The sequence below is a fragment of the Siphateles boraxobius genome, unplaced genomic scaffold, assembly GCF_051911475.1.
Source record: "Siphateles boraxobius isolate OS27281-9 unplaced genomic scaffold, OSU_SipBor_1 35, whole genome shotgun sequence".
NCBI classification, from domain to species: Eukaryota; Metazoa; Chordata; class Actinopteri; order Cypriniformes; family Leuciscidae; genus Siphateles; species Siphateles boraxobius.
In genome coordinates, this window is record NW_027508975.1 from 8,851,638 (window position 1) to 8,873,674 (window position 22,037).

The 22,037-nt window shown below is 39.7% G+C and overlaps 1 protein-coding gene across 3 annotated transcripts in view; it reads left to right on the top strand.

Moving 5' to 3' along the window:
• nt5c1aa (5'-nucleotidase, cytosolic IAa) overlaps positions 1-13,186 on the top strand; it is a 27,764-nt gene extending 14,578 nt beyond the window's left edge. For all 3 annotated transcript variants that reach the window (XM_077196255.1, XM_077196253.1, XM_077196254.1), the window contains 5 exons: positions 3,986-4,153; positions 4,282-4,411; positions 9,216-9,338; positions 10,281-10,465; positions 11,186-13,186. In XM_077196255.1, the coding sequence (XP_077052370.1) occupies positions 3,986-4,153; positions 4,282-4,411; positions 9,216-9,338; positions 10,281-10,465; positions 11,186-11,539 (960 nt within the window). In that variant the 3' untranslated portion in view covers positions 11,540-13,186. The remainder of the gene's footprint in view (positions 1-3,985; positions 4,154-4,281; positions 4,412-9,215; positions 9,339-10,280; positions 10,466-11,185) is intronic.
• Positions 13,187-22,037: the final 8,851 nt, after the last annotated feature.

The window sequence follows — 22,037 nt, forward strand, 5'->3', positions numbered from 1 at the left end:
GCCCCCCTGGCGATTTATGTAGGCCACCACTGATATATTGTCTGTGCGGACTAAAACGTGGTGACCCCTGAGGTTCGACAGAAATGCTTTCAGGGCCAATCCAACTGCTTTCATCTCCAGACAGTTGATATGTAAGCTCTGCTCCGTGCTCGACCAGAGGCCGGATGCAGGCATGCCCTCGTGCAGCGCTCCCCAACCCAGGTTGGACGCATCTGTAAGAACCATTTTCCTTCTGGAAATTGTTCCCATTGTCACCCCCTCGTGGTACCAGTTCTGCGCTCGCCAGGGAATCAGGGTTCTTAAACAACCGTGATTTACCATAATGCGCAAGTTGCCTGACTGCCATGCGTGAGTTGGCACACGCCGTTTCAGCCAATGCTGCAGCGGGCGCATGCGCAGTAATCCCAAGCGGAGTACTGGCGATGCTGCTGCCATGAGACCAAGCAGTTTCTGAAATTTCTTCAGTGGCGCGTGCTCGCGCGCTCTGAAAGTGCCTGTAAGCGCTCGCACTGAGAGCGCGCGCTCTGGTGTGAGTCGCGCTGTCATCGCTCTCGAGTCTAAAACTGTACCCAGAAAGATCACACTCTGGCTGGGGGTTAGTTTGCTTTTTGACACATTGATTGTGAAACCCAGGCATTTTAGATGGCTGAGAATCAAATCCCTGTGAGCTAATAGCTCGGTTCTCGACTGTGCCAGCACCAGCCAGTCGTCGAGATAATTTAACACACGCACTCCCTGATGTCTCAGGGGAGAAAGCGCTGCATCCACACACTTCGTGAATGTACGGGGTGCTAACGATAGACCGAACGGCAGAACGGTGTATTGATAAGCTTGGCCCTCGAAGGCGAATCTCAAGAATGGCCTGTGACGAGGGTTTATCTGAATGTGAAAGTAAGCGTCTTTCAGATCCATTGTGACAAACCAATCCCCCGTGCGCACTTGCGCGAGGATATGTTTGATAGTTAACATTTTGAACGGCCGTCTCATGAGAGCTTTGTTCAAATGTCTCAAATCTAGAATGGGTCTGAGACCGCCGTCTTTTTTCGGAATCAGAAAATAGCGGCTGTAAAAACCCATGTGTTTTAGCGCGGGGGGGACTAATTCTATCGCCCCTTTTGCTAATAGATTCTGTACTTCGGTGCGAAGCACGTGACCCACGTTGCTTCTCACCGAAGTCTCGAGAACCGCCTGAAATTTCGGGGGTCTGCGAGCGAATTGGAGCGAGTAACCTCGCTTTATAGTGTTTATGACCCAACTCGACACACCGGGGATAGCTTGCCAGGCTAGAACACGTGTGGCTAGGGCTTGACACACTGACTGGGGCTGGTCGCCTAATGTAGGGGGACCGGATACCCTTATCATGTGATTTGTGCATACATTGAGTATTGGACTGACTGTACAGGCATTCGCGTGTGGGGAAGTCAGTGTTACAACAGGGGAGGGGCCGCCTAGTGAAGGGGGACCTGATACCCTTATATTGTGATTTGTGCACACATTGAGTATTGGACTGACTGTACAAGCATTTGCGTGTAGGGAAGGCAGTATTATAACGGGGGAGGGGCCGCCTGATGAAGGGGGACCGTGAACCCACGTGTTGTGTTTGTGAAACATACTCTTTTTGTGCTTTATATGGGTCGCCGTGAAAACGGCGTTTGTTTGCAAGAACGCGCTTACTGTTGCGGGCCTGTTTGCAGTAATAAAATCCCCAGCCACCTGAACTGAACAAGGGGCTGTGGGAAGTTTTGTTGACTTCTTCGAGGGTGGTCCGGCGAGTGCGGGACCCGTGCCCTCTCTCTTTCCCCTGCATGCTAGGATGACTTTGGCGGCGCTGTGTGAGGCGCGGCGCTTGGTCTGGGGCCTTGGCGTCGGGGAAGCGGGAAGCGCTTGGTTGCTCTCGGCTGGCGCTGGGCATCAGCCGCAGGGCGGGGCTGAGAGGCCTGCTTCGTGGGCTTTGTTGGCCGAGGCGTCGGCGGGGCTAGCTTGTGAGCACTCGACGCAGAGCTAGAGCGCTTAGGCAGGAAGTGACGCATGGCCTGGGACGCTTTCTGTGCCTCGGTGTATCTTTCTGAGAACCCCTTCACTGCCGGGCCGAAGAGGCCGGTGCTGGATACTGGGGCGTCGAGGAACTTTGTTCTGTCCGCGTCCTTAATGTCAGTGAGGGTAAGCCAGAGGTGGCGCTCGAGCACGACCAAACTCGCCATATTCCTCCCGATAGCCTGCGCTGTGGCCTTAGTAGCTCTCAGGGCCAGGTCTGTGGCGCTCCGAAGGTCCCGAAAAGCCTCAGGGTCCGGGCCAGCCTCGTCCATAGACCGGAGGAGTTTGGCCTGGTAAACCTGCAGCACGGCCATCGTGTGCAGGGCCGATGCAGCCTGACCGGAGGCGGAATACGCGCGTCCGGCGAGGGCTGAAGTGCTACGGCACGGCTTGTTGGGATGCACAGCTCTAGTTCGCCAGCTAGCAGCTGTGTTCGGGCAGAGATGAGCGGCCAACGCCTCTTCGAGGGGCGGCAACGACTCATAGCCTTTTTCCGCTGCTCCGTCCACGGAGGAGAGCGTCGCGAAAACTGCGGGGCCTCGTGTAGAATAAGGAGTGCGCCAGGCCTTGGTAAGCTCCTCGTGTACCTCAGGAAAAAATGGCGCTGGCTTGTGACGAGGGGCCTGTTGGTGCCCTGGCAGAAACCAGCCATCCAGCCGACTTCGAGGGGGTTCAGCGGGCGCGGCCCACTCGAGCTCGAGGTCCGCTACGGCCTGCGTCAGGATCCGAAGCATTTCCGCGTCGGAGTTAGTCCTGGTAGCTGAGGCGTTGGGCGTTGGCTGGGAAGCCATGACGGGGTCGAAAGAGCCCGGCCATTCTTCCTCAGACGCAGCGATAGACAGGCTGTCGTCGTGCTCGCTAGGCCCGCCGAAGGAGACAAGGCCCGCCACGTGGGGGGGGCGCTGATCTCCCTCGAACAGGACCGGAGATGAACGGGTTGGAGAGAGTGAGGCACGCGGGGACGAGGCCGGCGTGCGTTCACTAACATCCATGTTCTCCGGCTGCCGTTGGCTGCGGCGCTTCTTCTTCCTTGGCTGAAGTAGGGCCGGAAAAGGAAGCGCGGGAGAGGCGGCGTCGCCGTCACGGGAGAGGGCTAGCCGAGTTCGCAGCACGGAGATAGGCATGCTCTCGCAGGCCGCACATCCGCCGGCAGATAGTGCATTCTCCGCGTGGTGAAGTCCCAGGCATGGAATGCAGCTAGCGTGTTCGTCCGCCTCGTGCAGCTTGCATCCGCACGTGGCGCAGGTCTTAACACGATGCATTTGAACAACGCTCGTACAAATAATACAATATACAAAGAGCAATGAAAAGGATATCGCCGGATAGCCACAGGAGAGACGGCGTCAGGAGAAACACGGTGAAATGTGTCGTCTGCTGAACTGTAGCTGGCTCAGGCTGAAGGCTTGTTCGACGGCGAAGGCTCAATAAATGGTCAGAGACGTGAAGTTTGTCGCTGAAGGAGTAAAATCTGCTATAATGGCGAATTCGGGGGCTATTATAGACTGAGGTCACGCCCCCTTGGCGGGCTCTGACGTGTATGACGCAGAGTGATCTCATTGGTTGCACGTCAGAGGCGCCTGCGCCATTGGATGTGCAGTTGCCGCAGCGCAGCCTATGAGCGAGCCAGACGCTCATGTTCTAGCTGTGCAGCTGCAAATGCGCTTTACATAAAGGCTTCAGTAAATCGAGGAAAAGGAGTTTCCCCCACTGCGTATAGCTACGCAATACGAAGTGACCGTTCGAAAGGGAACTAACAGATATTAGAGACGATATTAGGGAAAACTAACTTACATTTCAGTCTATTTGTCACACAAAGCTTTCATATAGAGTAATATAGACCACTTTATGAAAAACATCAGAAGAGCCATGTACCCGGTACTTGCACGTTATGCTCAAAATTGCCTTGTGTTTGTGATGAATGTCTCACAGCACTTTCACCATCCCTATTCAGCCCAAACCAGAGAACGCTGTCACCATTGCAGTGTCATCGCGGGTTATGTTCCGCACGGAGAAAGAGCAGAAGGTGTTTGAGGAGCAAGGAATAGAGGAGTACCTCAGGTATCAGATGGAGCATGAGAATGAGCCTTTTGCTCCTGGTCCAGCATTCCCGTTTGTTAAGGTAATACACAAGGATATAAAAATAGAATGCATTATTAAGTGATAATTTCAAACAACAATGCCTTATAGTAATATTGATTGATTCTACACCTCTTCATTTGATAGACCTTATTTGGCATGTTTCCTCAGGCACTGGAGACAGTTAACAACCGGTTGCGGGAGCTCTACCCAGAAAGCGAGGAGCTTTTTGACATTGTGCTGGTAACTTACAACCATGCCCACGTAGGCGTCAGACTCATCAACACCATCAACCACCACAGTAAGTGAATTACTGACCCTCCCATAACCTGGATTCATACTATCCATAAACATGTACATGTTCAGAAAGGTCCATGCACTGTTGTCCACTGCAAAAAAAGATTTACTCAATATTTTTGTCTTGTTTTTCAGTACAAATCTCAACATTCTTAAATCAAGATACATTTACTTGAGAAGCAAGACGACATACAATGTTAGGTCTTGTTTTCTTAAAAATACATTAAATGAGAAAAAAATCTGCCAATGGGGTTGGAAAAATAAACTTAAAGGGATAGTTCACCCAAAAATGAAAATTCTGTCAGTAATTACTCACCCTCATGTTGTTCCAACCTCGTAAGACCTTCGTTGATCTTCGGAACACAAATAAAGATATTTTTTATTAAATCTGAGAGCTGGATCACAGGCTTCTAAGGGATTGAAACTTGTTCCCCGAAAAGTTATTAAAGACATCGTTAAAATAGACCAAGTGACTACAGTGGCTCAATCTTAAGTTTATCAAGCGACAATAATACTTTTTGTGCGCAAAAAAACCTTTATTTCAACTATTCATTTACTTCTCTGTGGGCCTCGAGTCAGTTGACGTAGAGTAATAGTGTAGTGCTTCTGTGTTGTATGTCACACGTAGGCTCACTATTGGTCGACGCTGGTTATGTGTGTGATGCGTGTGACGTACAACATTTTTGGGTGAACTATCCCTTTAATCTAAAGGGAAAACAAGATTATTTTTCTGACCCCACAGGTAGATCATTATTTTTAAAAACATTGTTCAAAAAAAAAAAAAAAAATGGACAGATGTGTTTTAAAAATGCTGAGTAATAATTTTTTTTTTCTGCGTAAACATCCTTAAATAATCAACTATGATTATGTGTAACAGTTATTAACTTCTGCAAAAGCTGAAACCTTTCAATTAAGTCAAAAAAGGTTTCATAGAGCTTTTCACAATACGCATAATCATTTCAAAACAGCTTTAAAGAAAGTTGTACAGTTATGTCATAACTTGGTGCCTTATGAAAAATATTCTGCCCTTCAGAAAAATATTTATGCTCATATATTAACAAAACAGAAAATGATTTGTTAGAAGATGTTTTCTTAGAAGATAAATCTCCAGCTGGCCAATAATATCTTCCCACAGAGATGCATGTGACACCTTCAACCTTTGTAGCACAAACCAGCCACTTCCTGCTCAGTTCCCTGTAGTGCCTCAGCTGGATTGGTTTTGATCGTCCCGGTGGCTAACTGAAGAAAAAACAAACATCTCTCCATCTTTTGGCCTTTCCTCAAACAAAACAACAAAAATGCGGATATGGACTAACGTTTCAAGAGCCATTTGAAGTTAGAACTATGCGTTCTGAAACACTTAAACCATGTGAGCCTAATGATCCAAAACCAACACAATCTTATGATAGTGCGTATCTTGACCACAAATGTTATTTCTCGTGCCATTTATAAAGAAAGCAGAAATTATATAAAAGAATACAACAAATAAGAATGGCCGGGCCAATATATTTTTCTTTTATCAAAATCAATATGGTTTCTATACCATTAACATTTACAAATAGAAGCACTATGACAGGGGTTTCCAATCTTTCCAACAGAGTTTGGCTGCAATCAGTTCCGAAATTGCATACTTCTCTACTATATAGTAGGCAAAAAACAGAATGTGACTGTAGAAGTATGTCTGAATTCACAGTACTTATAAAAGTGTAGGCAAAATGTACCCGGATGACCTACTTCTTCCGGTGAGAAGTGCATACTCTGGACTACTATCCCACGAGGCCACAGGAGAGGATTTGTGAATGGCAGTGATGCGACACAACTGACTGTGGTAGGTCACATGATAATGACAACATGGCGAATTTAGTACATCCAGATTACACTCATACTACACACATTCAACTTGTATGAGTGTAATCTGGATGTAAATTCGCCATGCTGTTATTATCATGTGACCTACCACAGTCAGTTGTGTTCTAAGAAAACATTTGCATTTACAGTTTTGTGTCCTTAGAATCATGTACTTTTCATCCCATACTTTCAACTTATTGATTGATAGTACCAGTCAGTTGTGATAATGTTAGTTCAATATCACTGCCCCCACATGTGTGCTGTCGGCTTTCATCAAAATTTCAATGCTGATACTGTTATGTAAGTAGTAAAGACGGATGCAATAGCAAGTTAAAGGTGTGTGAGACAGTGGATCTAACAACAGTGACAGGTCCAACGGACTTTAAATATTAAAATGTCAATCTCAACCAAAATGATGGATTGGATCAAAGATCAACATTGTATCAATGTCACCTTGCTATCTGGGACGGCATTGAAATATCCTGAGCCTTTTTTTAAAAATATATAATTTAGGTTCATTAGGCCATCTCTGGTCTGCATATATCTTGCAATTTAATGGCACTCAGGAATACCTGATTCTGATTAGTCAGTCACAGCATTTTTGTATAATGAGGCTAAACGGTATATATATTAGGTCCTGTTTGGTACTTTCATTTGGTTTCATGTCTTCCATTGTACTCTTTTTCCACTGCATTCTTTTTACATGATAAAATAACTTAAAATAGCACATTGAGTATAGCCATATAAGTTTGATAATGTACAGTTATTTTAAAATTATTATTATTGCAAAATAACCCACCTCGGGATGATACAAGATCCCACCAATGTGCGTCAGGATCCTGATCAGGGTTCATTTTACGATAATGATACCTTAGTTGTACTTTACTCCTGGGCAAACTTGGCTTGACATGTCATGTAAATCAAACCTGCTGCTAATGTCTTACTGAGCTGGCAGTCATACCCTAATGTGTCAAATGCTAAAAGGGGCACATTACCCCAACATTTCCCACCAGTCTCAAGCTTTCCATCTGTTAAACAGTTCATTACTGAGGAATTGAAAACGGTGATACATTGATTACAGGCTTGTGCAAAATTCAGAATTTCAGAATTGGCCTCCATTCAATTCATGAATTGGAATTTTAATTGAATTGACTCCGCCCCACAGGAAGTTGAATTTGAATGACAGGAAGTGGAATTAAATTCATGGCAATTCAAAGAAATTCCACACAGTCCCCAACAGAAAGAATATGTTGAATCTCACATACATTCAGCGTTAGGAAGGTTACTTTGGAAATGAAATTGCTTACTGTTATAAGTTACATTATAAATGTGGTTTGGATTACTTTATTTGGATTACTTTATCAATGTAAATCAATTTCCTTTTAATTTGATTTGTAACTAATTAAATTAATCATTTTACCTCAGTAATACAACTAAATACAATTACATTAATTTTGTAATTCAATAACATAATTTCATTACAGTTAACTCACTCCTCAACCCTGCATACATTTTGTTTTAATATATATATATATATATATATATATATATATATATATATATATATATATATATATATATATATATAGCAAATGTCCACCTAAAATTGTTTTTTTTCCTTGAGATTTACTAAAGTAATTCTGGGAAATGGAGTCATGTTCTATCATGTTCCACAAAATTACAATTACAATAAATCAAACTTAATTATTTGTTCTATGACTAGAGCTTTTAACATTCATTGCTGGGGGAAAATATTTCCTGTTAATGTAATCTGTACAAGTAGTTCAAACTAATATCATTTATAGAATATGTAATGCAATCATATCTGACATATACTGTAAAGCTTCATTGTTAAACACTTCACTTAAAATATCTATATGAAATTCTTGGATTTTTTTTAAATTCGAATTGTAATTCTAGATCCTGTTTTTGACTTCAATTCAAATTCAATTCAAATTCAAGAATTGAATTGGAATTCAGAAGTCATTCTCAAATCAAATTCTGAATTGTGCACAAGCCTGATTGATTAGATAATTTGAGGAAATTTTCAGTAAATAGTGCTCAGAGATAATGAAGCTAATAGATAAATGTATTATAACGTACAATCATGTAGTCATATAAAACCCTTTCTATTTTACATGGAAATGGTCACCTCAGGGCCATTTTGAGATCACATGACCAACTGAATAATACTCACTTTGGCGGCGTCTGAAATCTCATACTCTCTTGAGTAGGTACTTATCTTTAATAAGTAATTACTTCACGACTGCTAAAAAGTATGTTCTATATGGTATGTGTGTAGTATGAATGTAATCCGAAAGTATTACATTTGCCATGTTGTCATTATCATGTAACCTACCAGCGTCAGTTGCGTCGCTTCACTGCCATTTACAAATCCTCTCTTGTGAGCTCATGGGATAGTAAAGTGTCCATCGTATGCACACTTTAGAATCTGACCGGAACAAGTAAGTAATCCGGGTACTTTTTGCCTGCTCTTTTATACTGTGAATTCGGACACTTCTTTTTTTCACGAACTGTTATTTCCCTACTATATAGTAGAGAAGTATGCTATGTCAGATGTAGACTGTATCTTAGCAAATAAATTACTGGCTGAATTACTACCCCCCCCCACACACACACACACACCTTGACACTGCATTCACACCACTAGGAGTCACTATAAATCGTAGAGTGCCAAAGCCACATTTACTATGTATTGATCAATATACAGTCCCATATCCATACCTATAGTAGTTAAAATCATAATCGTCAAAATAAAAAAAGCATTAAAGTGCTGGCTATGATAATAACTGATAAAATGTGTAACAATAGCTTGAACTTACATGTACTGTAAGTTGCTTTGGATAAAAGCATCTGCCAAATGCAAAGATATCAATGTAATAATAACTGGCTCTCACGAAAATGTTAATTGATGATTAATATTATTCTCTTGTCCCCAGATCTATTCATTGAGCGGTTCGTCATGACAGGAGGTAGCAGCCCCATTGGGTACCTGAAAGCGTGGCATACAAACTTGTACCTGTCTGCCGATGCTGAAAAGGTTCAGGAAGCCCTTGCTGAAGGTTAGTAAATATGAGATAACACATGCAGCAAGTATACTTCATCTTGTTGTCTTTTACATTCAGTAAATCAAGAGAAATGTGTCATTAATGTGTAACAAGCACAAGCAGTACACATTTCATACACGTACTCATTGATATTATGCTAATATAATATTTAGAATTACAAAATGTAGTTGCTTACAAAGGTTTCAATCAATTTGGATTTACAAATGGGGAGTAAAAGTATAGTATGTGAAGCAGAATTGGTATAAGTACTACTTAGACTCACTGACACAGCACAGCAAAAGAAAAACCATATGAAATCTTGAACAGGTGTGCTTTACAGACATTAGACTTGTAGTATATTAGTAGATAATGATTTGAGAGGTAACCTGTCAATAATTTTGCATTATGAAAAGTGCCGAATTACTTAGAGGTCAAAGTGCCTCCAAAGGAATTGCTCTTGCAGTTTGCCATTTAAAGATCATTTCGGTGAACTCACTCTAGGCATGTTTGCCTTTTACAGAGGCCGTGCACGATTGTTCCCTTTAACCTTAATATACTGAATTAAAAAATGAAATTAAAAAGTGTACTAACCTGGTAGTAATAGAAGATGTTTGATGCTGTAATGATGACAGTAGCGCACACACAAGTAGGTTCAGAATCAGATCGCCTAGTGTGAGTAAATGCACACCATATGTTGCTTTGTTTAGTTTCACAGATTCACATCATTATCATATGACTAACTGCATAAATAAATATGTATAAAATACTCTAAATAAAACTAACTGAAATAGGGGAAAGCACTGAACTCCATATCGACTGAATGTTAAACAATCCAATGACCTATTTGGTTTGCTGAGGCTTACGGGTCCTAAAGAACATTTGCTTGAAATGCCATTTATTACACTGCTTTTCCCTTAGGCTGGTAAACATTACTTTTGTCTCTGCGTTGTCTTACAGGGATTGCAGCAGCCACCATGTTTATGTCAGAAAAACAAATCGAGGTATCCGAGACCCAGCTGAGAGTGGCATTTGATGGCGACGCTGTTCTCTTCTCCGATGAGTCTGAGCGTATTTTTAAAGCCCATGGCCTGGACAAGTTCTTCGAGCATGAGAGGGAAAATGAAAACACATTGTTAGATCATGTATGCAATTTCACCGTTACCCATTTGAACTGAAATAAGCTACAGAGCAAATGCAAAATACATGTTTGGAGGTGATGTGTGTCATTTTGGTCACATTTTAGATTAGGTTCCAATTCTCACTATTAACTAACCACAACTTTGGCCTTAAATCAACCCCTAATTACGGCTCATTAATAGTTAGTTATGTTTAGGTTAGGTAGTTGTTAAGTTTAGGTATGGGGTTGTATTAAGGGACGTTGAATATGATCATGCAAAATAAGGCATTAATATGTACTTTATAAGTACAAGCCAATATCCTAGTAATATGCATGCTAATAAGCAACTAGTTAAAGGTGAGAAAAAATAAAAAGTTACCGTAATTATATATACATATATATATATATACATATATTTATATATGTTTTAAAACATTTCTGCTTGTTTAAGGATCCTAGTTCACAGCCTGACAGCATTTTTGGCTCAACCAGTGGAATAAATTTGGAGCAGGACTTTCTATTCAATGGCATATGGGCGGAGGACACATTTAAAAAATAAAAAAAGAGATCATTTTTGAATTTGCTGCCACTAGTGGAGTACAGTACAAAATGACACACTTGACATATAAATTAGCAGATATAATATGTTAAATAAAGCTCCAAGAGCAGGACTGAGCATCCTTGTTCTTCAGTTTAGTGGATATATGCTACAATACATACTGTAATGAATCTGTCCACCTCACAGGGGCCGCTGAAGGGTTTCCTAGAATTGCTTGGGAAGCTTCAGAAGAAATTCTATGCTAAAGGCCACCGTCTGGACTGTCCCATCCGCACCTACCTTGTGACGGCCCGTAGTGCTGCGAGTTCAGGCATCCGTGCCTTAAAGACTCTCCGTGCATGGGGACTAGAGATAGACGAGGCTCTTTTCCTGGCCGGCGCACCAAAAGGCCCCATGCTAGAGAAAATCCGGCCCCACATCTACTTCGATGACCAGATGTTTCACGTGGAAGGTGCCGCAGAAATGGGTGCCATCGCTGCCCATGTGCCATATGGGATTGCACAGAAATACCCTCATAAAAAAAGCACCAATACAGCATAATAACAAAGACAAGGATGATATATAGAGGTACATTATGTTCTTATTTTGGACGAGACGTTCAAATTGCAGACATTCTTTTTTTAAGTCATTTGTGCACTCAATGGATCCGGATCTCACTATTCTCTTGGCCTTTTTTCCATGTGACCTATGCAAGGCCACACACAACATATAGCCAAAAAGATTCAACCCAGTGCTGTTCTTTTGGAGTTATTCTGTACATGACTCTTCTCAATATGCATTATTATGCATTATGATAAAGAAATAGTGGCTCTTGTGAAGCACTGCAATGAACGGTAATTTTCATCTAAGCATACACTTCCCAGCGACAGTTTGTCAAAAAACAAATGACATTATCTTACTGTTAAAATTGAATGTGTGCTGCTATTCTTAAATGTAAAGTGACTGAGGAAAAAGATACTGAAATGGTGTTTACACAGTGTGTGTTTTGAACTGCACTGTATTATTCAGCAATTGACTGTGATGGTGTTCTTAGTCAAACTATAGTATTGTTTTATGTAGTCAAATATATGTGGCCGTATATGATGGATTATTGTCTGTAATATAATGTTTGACACTGATATGAAGCCATAGTATTGTACATTTGAGAAAATTAAATATATAGAAATCTATAGGAAGTTAAAGTATATTTTCTTTAAAGTTTTTCTTATCTGGATTCAATAATGTTTACTCTAATGTTCAAAAGTTTGGGGTGAGTAAGTTTTTTTTTGAACGAAATTAATTATTTTATCCAACAAGGATGCGTTAAATTGATCAAAGGTGACAGTAAAGACATGTATAAAGATTTCAATTTTAAATAAATGCTGTTTTTTACTTTCTATTCATCAAAGAATAGGTAATGGTTTTCACAAACATATTAATCAGCACAAGTATTTTTAACATTGAATATAATTTAAAAAAGATTTTCTAGAGCAGCAATAAGCAAATAATAATGATTTCTGAAGGATCATGTGACACTGAACGCAGGAGTAATGGTGCTGAAAATTCAGCTTTACCATCACAGGAATAAATGGCATTTTAAAATAGACATATCGTTCTCTATTTAAAATAGAAAACAGTTATTTGAATTGTAATAATATTTCACAATATTACTGTTTTACTGTATTTTTGATCAAATAAATGCAGCCTGGTTGAACATAAGAAACTTATTTAAAAATACAAAACAAAAAAAAACTATCAACTCCAAACTTTTAAACATAGTAATAGTACATATATATCTTTTGATAGAAAATTATTATATGGGAAAGCAAATGTGAAGGGAAAAGTAGAGGTCAGATATGTCTGTCATCTAAAGAAAGAAAAAGGTCCATTTGTAGTTAATTTGTAGAAACAAAACATCTAAACACTGCAATATCTCTATTGAGCTACATTACCTGCCACTCTTTCTCTCCAGATTTGTCATGCAGTTAATGTCCTTTCTTGTTACACATAATCCTTGGTTTGGCATCAAACACACAAATAAAGGTTATCGTCATTATCCAGAATTGGCATCTGATTATTATATTATAAGACTTAATTCCCTGCAAATGATATGTTTATTCACATGTTTCTTGTGCTTTGTCTTCTTGTGTCACTGTGCTGTTTAGTAATGTTTTGCAGCATCTGTCCTATAAACATTATTGGAACAAATTGTGTTGACATCAGTGTTTAGACTGCCTCTTTAAATGAATCTACCTCTCATTATTAAATCTACACGAAATGTGACAGATTAGCATAACTGCCTGTTCATTTGCAGAGATCTGTCACTGTGTTGTTGTTCTCTGGATAATATGGTACGAGAATATCAGTATTATTAAGGACAAAATGTATAATGCCATAATTATTGTTTATTTTTAAAAAATAGTGTATGTACTGTAATCCAAGCACATTCAGGCAAATTGGGTCACTTTTTTTGCATTGTGATGATTGTCGAAAGAAAAGTTTACGAGAGTTCACCCTATTAGTCACAATAATAAAAAAGGCCACTTTTGGATTCTAAGAAAATGACCTAATAACATTTAATGTCATGTCTTAAATTATCAGCTGATACGAATACAGACATGTAGTAAATAGCATCGTCAAAGACATTTTCAATATTGAATGAACCTTATTGATGTTGCTGAGAAGCAGATATCCTTTCAGCTTGCATTGTGCTGTATATAATGGAAACGGTTATTGATGGAGAACATATTGCTCTCAGTTTGCTCTCTGAATAGGACATTCTGTTCTGACCGAATTATTTTATTTAATGGTTTTTGCATTCAGAACCTAATGTGAAAATCTCCCTTGAACAAAAGGTAAAATTATGAGGAGTGCAGAATTTTATGAGGACATGCACAGAACTTTTGCCCATGTGCAACGTGGCACAAAAAAGTCTTATCAGTTTCACTGTCAGCGTGTTTCTCCTGCAAATGCTGTATAGACAAAATACTATTTACATAATAGTCCTTCAGCTGTGCTTTGTGCAGTGTAAAGAATGAACTGTTTTATAAAATAATATTTTTGAGAATATATTTTAGTAATCATGGCATGTACCTCCTCAGCACTACATTAGATGGCAGCAATGCTTTATGTTATCCTCAATGACTTGTAGAAGACCTAAAAGCTGAAGACCTCAAAAACATCAATGCTGCCATAATATTAAAATAAATCTTAAATCGTTTGTATATAAGGAACAATTTTGTGCAAGTTATTATTTTGTGCATCATCATATGTAATGTCTCAGATTTGCTGGAGTTTTCAGTCTGAAAGTTTAAAAACAGACCTTGATTTTGTCAGTGTCCAAGCACTTGTTAAGCTCAGGAAGGAAAAGAGAAGAAATTAATGATCTCTCTGTTGATTGTTGCTGCTGGTGCCAATTACCCAGAAGGCTTGCCAAACTGCAGGCACAGATAAACTAGAGGGCTATCAAGCAACTGGGCGTCTGAGGCGCCATCGTGGTAATGAGGCCATCGTTGCCGACCCCATGTGTAGTGATTGATCAGAGATTGTTTCCATTTTATTACTTCAGAGAAGTGCTGGGGAGGGACTACTGCCATCTGGCTCGCATTATTAATGTACTCACACACATAAGCAAATGAAAGTCTTCTGCTAAACAGACAATAAAATAGGCATTTGATTTTTTATATTAGAAGCTGACTAAGAAAACCAACTCGGGATGCATTTGAATAGCATCTTCATTTCAAGCGCAAAACTTTCCAATGAAAGAATAACAAAATGTAAAACTGCTGCTGATTCTTTAACTTAAAGAATGAGGATATACATGTAATAAATACATTGCCTACAGAGGCGCTTCAAATCGATTATGTGTGATAATAAAGCTCACAGAAATTGAATTCTGCCTGCAGATCGATGGCGCATGGTGTTGAAACCAGTTTGGCTGCTTGGGGAAAACCATGTATTCATGCCCTCAGGAAAATAAATTCATAACACTTTAAGTTCCTTCCTGCAAAGTTGGCTCCCTGTGCACTGGCTTGATAAGGACTCGTCGAGGCAAATTTGTGGTTTTTGTTATGCCTGTTGTGTCAGAAGCATTTTATGTTGAAATAACGAGCACCGGATTTTTTAGAATAACCTTAGGTCAGCAATGCACACCAATCCAAACAAAACGGAGCTCACTAGATACTTTTGACAGCTGCTCTGTTATGACATTTGCCAGACTTGGCTAATTAGAGCGGCTGTAAAAATGCACAATGCAGGCATAAAAGCCTTATTTTAGTCACAACAAGATGTTAGCAGTTCTGTGTATGTTTTTGTCAGTGTGTGCTTCTTGCACCATTACATCCTGTAGTATTAGGTTGAACCAGCTGTGATATGATGGGTGGAAGATTATGACCGATTTATGATGAGCTAGAGAGCTGAACCTGGTGCAGACAGATGGATCAAAATGCTGTGAACTCGTATGATCTGCCTGACGCAACTCAAGTTTGTCCCCTCCCTCAGCAATCATGTGGTCACCACTGCTGATGTGTCTATATGTATTCAGACCAATGTTTTAGCAAATATATTCCACAGGAAAAACATCTTCTCATCAGATAGGCTGCAGCAGGTGCTGTATACACCTAATGTTTAATATCCTGTCTGAAATCGATAGCCTCATGGCCCTCTGATGGTAGCCAATGAATTGGCCTTTGTGGCAATGAGGTAATAGTGAGGTAATGGCCAGACTTTGAACTAATAACAATAATTAGTCTCTATCAGCAGCTGTGGGAATTCATTAGGGAAAATGTGGGAGATTGGATGGGCTATGGCCCCCGGAAGTTAATCATCATTATAATCCAATGCCACGATTGAATCGGGCATTAAAGGGAATTCTCTGTTGTTTTTGACCCATTCTTAATGATTTTCTACACATGAACATATGCTTTCATAATATAACAGATACCATTTAAGAATGCATGAACAAATAAACATAAAAAAAAACTTAAAATGTGCACAAAAAGAGGTGCATCTTGCTAATATGGTATTTCCATGTACTGGTAGATATCTCTATATCAGAGATTTGGGAGCAGTGTTTGGGAAGCTGCTTTTTAAGCTTTAACTAATAGCCAAGTTACACAATACAAAGTACATTAAAGCTAATTAATTTTGATTATATTGACGAGGCCATGTCAACCAGGTAAACCCAATTCCCCCAATACTCACACACACTTTTTTGCTCGGTTGTAAAATTCTTTATAGCGATAGAGGAAACAACTTAGCATTTTTCGTTGGGAAAAGTAATGGTGCGTTCTATTATTTATCCGTGTCGGAGTTCCGACTAGGTATACAGACGTTGCCTTAGCAACACGCACCAACACGCCCCCTTTCCTAGGATTTCCCAGCTCGGAAGTTGGACTACCGTGAGGACACCGAGCAAGAATTCCAAGATGGCTGCGCCCTGTGTGACTTGTATGAATTGTTTTCATTGTTTTTGGACCGCTTGTTTAAATGACGATTTTAATCACTCGTATTACTGCAATACCTTAGTGCGTCCATATCACTGCCTGTGGGTATGGGAATCGGTTTTGTTGTGTGTGCAATATTGAATGAAGCCTTGTTTCAAACGGGTGTTACTAACGTGGGTAGCGTTGCTAACAGAAGATAAACTAAAACATGAAATAAAGTGAAAATTTTAGAAGTTCAAATGGCTGCGTTTTGATAAGCGCCTAGTACTCGGCCAGTGCTACCATAGCAACAGCTTTCTGGGTGGCGTCCATGTTTTTTCTCCGATTCGGATGCGCAAAACATTCCAGAACGCTTGAAGTGTGGAAGTGACGTCATATCCGAGGGCCGAGTCGGTTCGTTGACAATAATAGAACACAGGGTAACTTGGCACTGGCAAATACAGCTGAACTAGCCTACTAGAAATTCATTTACGTTTTCTGGTTCTTTTAATTAGTTACTCCTCAACTAAAGAGACTACATATCAATGAACATCCCTGCTAGGAAAAACTTAGACCACCCTATGGTTTGCTACTCTTAGCTTTTTTCTTTTCTGGTTTTGGTTGGGTTTAAAGGTAGTGTAGGCAATTTTCAGCGGAGCTAGCAATAGCATGCTAGCTTTTGAAAACATGAGATCCCATCCTCCCTTCAGAGTGTCTCCAAAGCCATTGATAGTGTTGCCATTGAAAAGCATAAATTCGAACCACGAACTGCTCCGAGAATAAAGTCGCAGCTATAGGTTTCCATCTCTTCCAAATGACAGTAGTTTTGGGATGAACGCAGCATAAGCTTGTTGTTTTGATTCAAGAGGAACTATAAAAGGTGGCTGCTGTGATGTCTGTGCGAGGGGGTATGGAAATAACCAGGCAGGTATGGTCCTACGCCTTCCATAGAAGATATATATATATATATATATATATATATATATATATATATATATATATATATATATGCTACATACAGCACATAAGTTAGTGATTGCTCTCAGGATGTGAAGAGACTTTCAACCAGCATAACAAAAAAAACATTCTAGAAAAAAATCACTTAATCCTGCTTTTAAGCTAGACTCCCAGGCTCCCAGCCTGACCAAATGAGAAATAAATACCCCAAAGCCTTTAAAAGATGACCAGCATAAATTCTTATCCAGGCTGGGAATCAAGCTAAGACCAACAAACAAGCTTAGGCTGGTTTTAGAAAATTTTTTTTAGCAGGAAGATCCCAAATGCAAACCTTTGTTGTGTCACTTTGTGCTGTAACACAGACATCTCTTCCTCAGATCAATGTCTGGACTCATAGAATAAGAACAACAACCCAAATGAGTCCTGACGGATCCATCAAGCTTAACCAAAATGCCTCTGATCAGCCATAGCCATCAGTTCTGTATGACAGGCCTGAATAGATGACGGAGAGGTGGAAGGAGCCAAGTATGGGTAGAGAGCCCTGCTCCCTTAGCGACAGCTCTACTGAAATGTCTCCTTAAGCAAGCATGCAGATCTAATCGATAAGCTCATACACTGCCGGGCATTGATTTCCGTTGTGACTAAAAGCAACAGTTAGACGCATTCTTCTACCTGTGTCTAAAAAAAGAACAGCGATTTCTTTTTCTCCGCAGACTTCAGTATGAAACTGAGTCGAGTCTCATGGAGGCAGAGAAGATTCATGTAATTAGTTAACAATGACACCTCGGTTACGTGCTGATGCAAATATGATTGCAATGTTTAAAAGTTTTACATAACTTCAAGATTAATTTGTATCCTTTATTATAATTTAAATGGGTTAATTTATTTATTTCTACATCGCTGCTGCTGAACCGGGTCTTAGTGGTTGGCAGGAGGTATCCATGGCAACAGGGTGAAGTTTTCCCTAGGTGTGGCCAATCTATGGTCAATCTTTACAGTATTTATTAAATTAGAAACAGCTTACTGCTGTCTCCATAGTAACCGGAGCCCAAGTAGCACCATTAGAGCAATCATGCATAACTTAGCTTGGACTCCGCACAAGGACAGGGTTCTTTTTTATTAATCAACACCTTTATAAATGCACTCATGAGTTTTCAGTCTAAGAGAACTTTCCGGAAATTTAATCCGTTTTATAATGAGAATTGCCAGCAAGTAACTTTTTTTTAGTTTACAGAAAGGTTGTACATGTTAATGTTAATATTTGCTACTTTCATTAGGCATCATGAACTAATATGCAATATTTTTAAAGAATGTATTTATCTTGGTTATAAGTTTCATGCCCATTTATAGCTAAATAGATTAAAATGGATTTTGAAACAGTGTTGTTTGTTAACTAAACTTAAACTGTTTAAAATATTTTTTGGCAATTGAAATATAGCTGAAATAAAATCAAATATTAATTGAATGTTTTTAACTTCAATGAAAATTAGAAATGTTGCCTTGACAACAAACTGAAAAAAGTTTAGGTTGAAGTACTAAAATTACTAAAACTGAAATAAAAATAAATTAAAGTTGTATAGAAATGTAAAAAAAAAGCAACTAATAAAAAAAGCACAATAAAAGTACTAAAATGTAAACTAAAATGAAAATGATTACTGAAAGTATAAAAAAGCTAATTGATAATAGTAATAAATACTATAATCAGAATGAAACTCATAATATATATATATATATATATTATATCAATAATATTTTATATTTTAATGTAAAAGTACATTTTCTATTTTGCATCCAATTAATTTTTACATCTTTATCACTAAAAGTTGTAGGCTATATGTTAACATTAATGCATTACATAACTAAAATCAACTAATAGTAGCCAAAATAAGTAGCATATTTATAAATGAACAAAAACCAAGATGAATAGTTGCTGCAGCTATTATTCATTAGTTCATGGCACCTACTACATTAACACTTTTTTTTTTTTTTTTTTTTTTTTACATATACACGCTTATTGTAAAGTGTAACTGAATTGGCAAAGTAAGCTTGGTGACATTGCTGACACCTTGACGTAACCTTGCGGTCAGGCTGTGGGTGGACGGGGCAGCGGTGGGTGGCTTGCTCTGGGTTTTTAGGTCCCCAGTGTGCATTCGTTCTGCAGTGATTTCCACTCAGTCTAGATATAGATGCTGTGTAGACCATGTTTGGAAAATCCAGTTAAAATTCTGCTTATGATTAGCCAAGTTTCCATCCAACGTTGCGGATTTAACTTATGCGTAAAATTGGAACATCGCATAAAAAATGTGCAAATAAAGCACTGTTTTCATCCCACGTGTTCCAGAGAACGAAAGCGTCACTTCCTTGGCACAGAAAATTTAAGTTGCTGCAATCGGAAAAGCCACCATGGCTCTTTTATCCTACACCGTAAATGACTTGCGTGCAGACAAAATGCAATAAATACTGTCATGTCGTCTTGCGTTCGGGTGGTGGTGTTTGGGAACGCAATCATGTGAGATGCTTCTGGAAGGAATTAGAATGATTAAACCAACGGCTGCGTCTGAAATTGCCACTCTCTGGAATATGTATTAATTTTGAAAAAGTAATTAGCTTACTTCATGACCACTAAAAAAGTATGTTCTATATGCTATAGTATGAATGCAAGATGGACGTAGCCTACTACATTCGCCCTGTTGCCCTTATCACGTGACCAACCAGAGTCAGTTATGTCTCCTCACTGCCATTCACAAATCCTCTCGCATGGGATAGTAATCCTTCGTATGCACACTTCAGAATCTCGCCAGGAGGAGATCATCCGGGTATTTTTTTGCCTGCTCTTTAATGAGTAGCCTACTGTGAATTCAGATATACTTATTTTGACATATACAGTTTTTTGCAAACTATATAGTAGCTAGGGAAATATGCGATTTCGGATACAGACAAAATTTGAGATGCTGTGCAATGAAATTGGTCTGCTGGTTAGTCCAGCTTTCCAATCACATCCACTGTTGAGTTTTTTTGTTGCACATGGAGGGATCTATTTGGTAAATGTGTTTCCATTGTAGTTTATGCGCATATCTTCTTATTGGATAAAACGTTTATGCGCCTTAATTGAGCACATACCTTTTTTTATCCACATTTATAGAATCTATGCACATCTTGGTGTTTCCTTCCAGTGATTTTATGTGATATCCCAAAATGCGCATAGCTAGTGTCCATACCTTAATTGTAACATTGCCAAAAATCCAACACGTTCTTATATCCGCTAATTTTGAAGAGCTCTCCTCATCTATTTGTTTACATCAGGAGTGGCCTGATGATGCAGGAGTTAACTGCACCCATCAGCAACATGTCCAGATGTTATGCTCAGCAGCCGGTTGATCGAGCGCCTCGGGAATACGTGAATCCACATGGAATTTGCATTGAATTCCTTAATTTGCATCTGTCATGATGATCATGGATGTTTTACAGAGGAACATTTGGTAAGACACATTCACTTTGTATTTAAAACTGCGAAAATGCATGTCATTTGTATCCTGAAGGCAGTGACGCTTTTAATGATGTCAAACGTTGTCTTTTACAAAGTCTTTTTAGATTTATTTTTATAGCCGGCATTTTAATGGGATGATCCAAAACCAGGAGAGAGATGAGAGAACAAATAAAAACCAACCAGTCTCTTCGGCTTCATGAAGGAAGGAGCTGATAGACTCAAACTGCCTCCAGATGTGCGCCTGTTCTCCAATATTGATGGCCTAATTTTAGTAGCTTTTTATTAGAACCAAAATGTGCTGTAAAGGTCACTCATTCACCTCCCTGTGACATTTTAACTGTTGAGTCACACTTCTCCCTATGTGTGAAATGCTTGTTCCCGGAAATCAGGGTTATTTGATGTCTCTGTCAGTTTGATCCCGAACAACAGGCGTCCCCCCCGACGTTGTTGATCTCCACTCCCTGTCAGGCCACACCGCTAGACTCAATTGGCCGTGTTCATCTCTCACTCTGTGACTTTAAACAAACAATAATGTAATAACAGGGACCCTGTTTGCACAGACACAACAAGTCTCCTCTGTGGTCGCGCCGATTATGCACTTTAAGCCAGTCATCAGTTAGAGACACTGAGTCACTAGAGAGTTGAGAGCAATGCGAAACTGGATGTGTATCAGTCTTACAGTTTTACACATTTGATGGTAAACAGCATAGTGTAAAATTGTTGTTCTACATGATTTTTATTGAGGTAGAATTATTCACATTTGCTTCATTCTAGACCCCATGGTATAACTCAATGAAGATGGTCATGTTCACGAGATCACTTAGAGACATGAGTATCAATACTAAGGATGCACAATATATCGCCACCATATAGGCATCGGCCCATATATATGTTCACTTTTAATGTTATTGGGCCGAAAAGAAAATTTGGCCGTTATATTAAAGCCGATAAATAATGGATTATTAGATGCGCGCTGTTCGCCCTGATGGTTTTAAATTGCTTGAAATATGATTGGAATCACTTCTGTAGCATCTGGACCAATCACACACAAATTATTCATTATATTTAATGAATAGTCCGGCAAACTCACTCTCCCAACTAAGATATGTGGCCAACTTCCCCTGAAACTAACACCACTGGCAGAACTCAGTGTCCTGTTACATAGATAAGGATTTTTACAACCTCAAAAAGG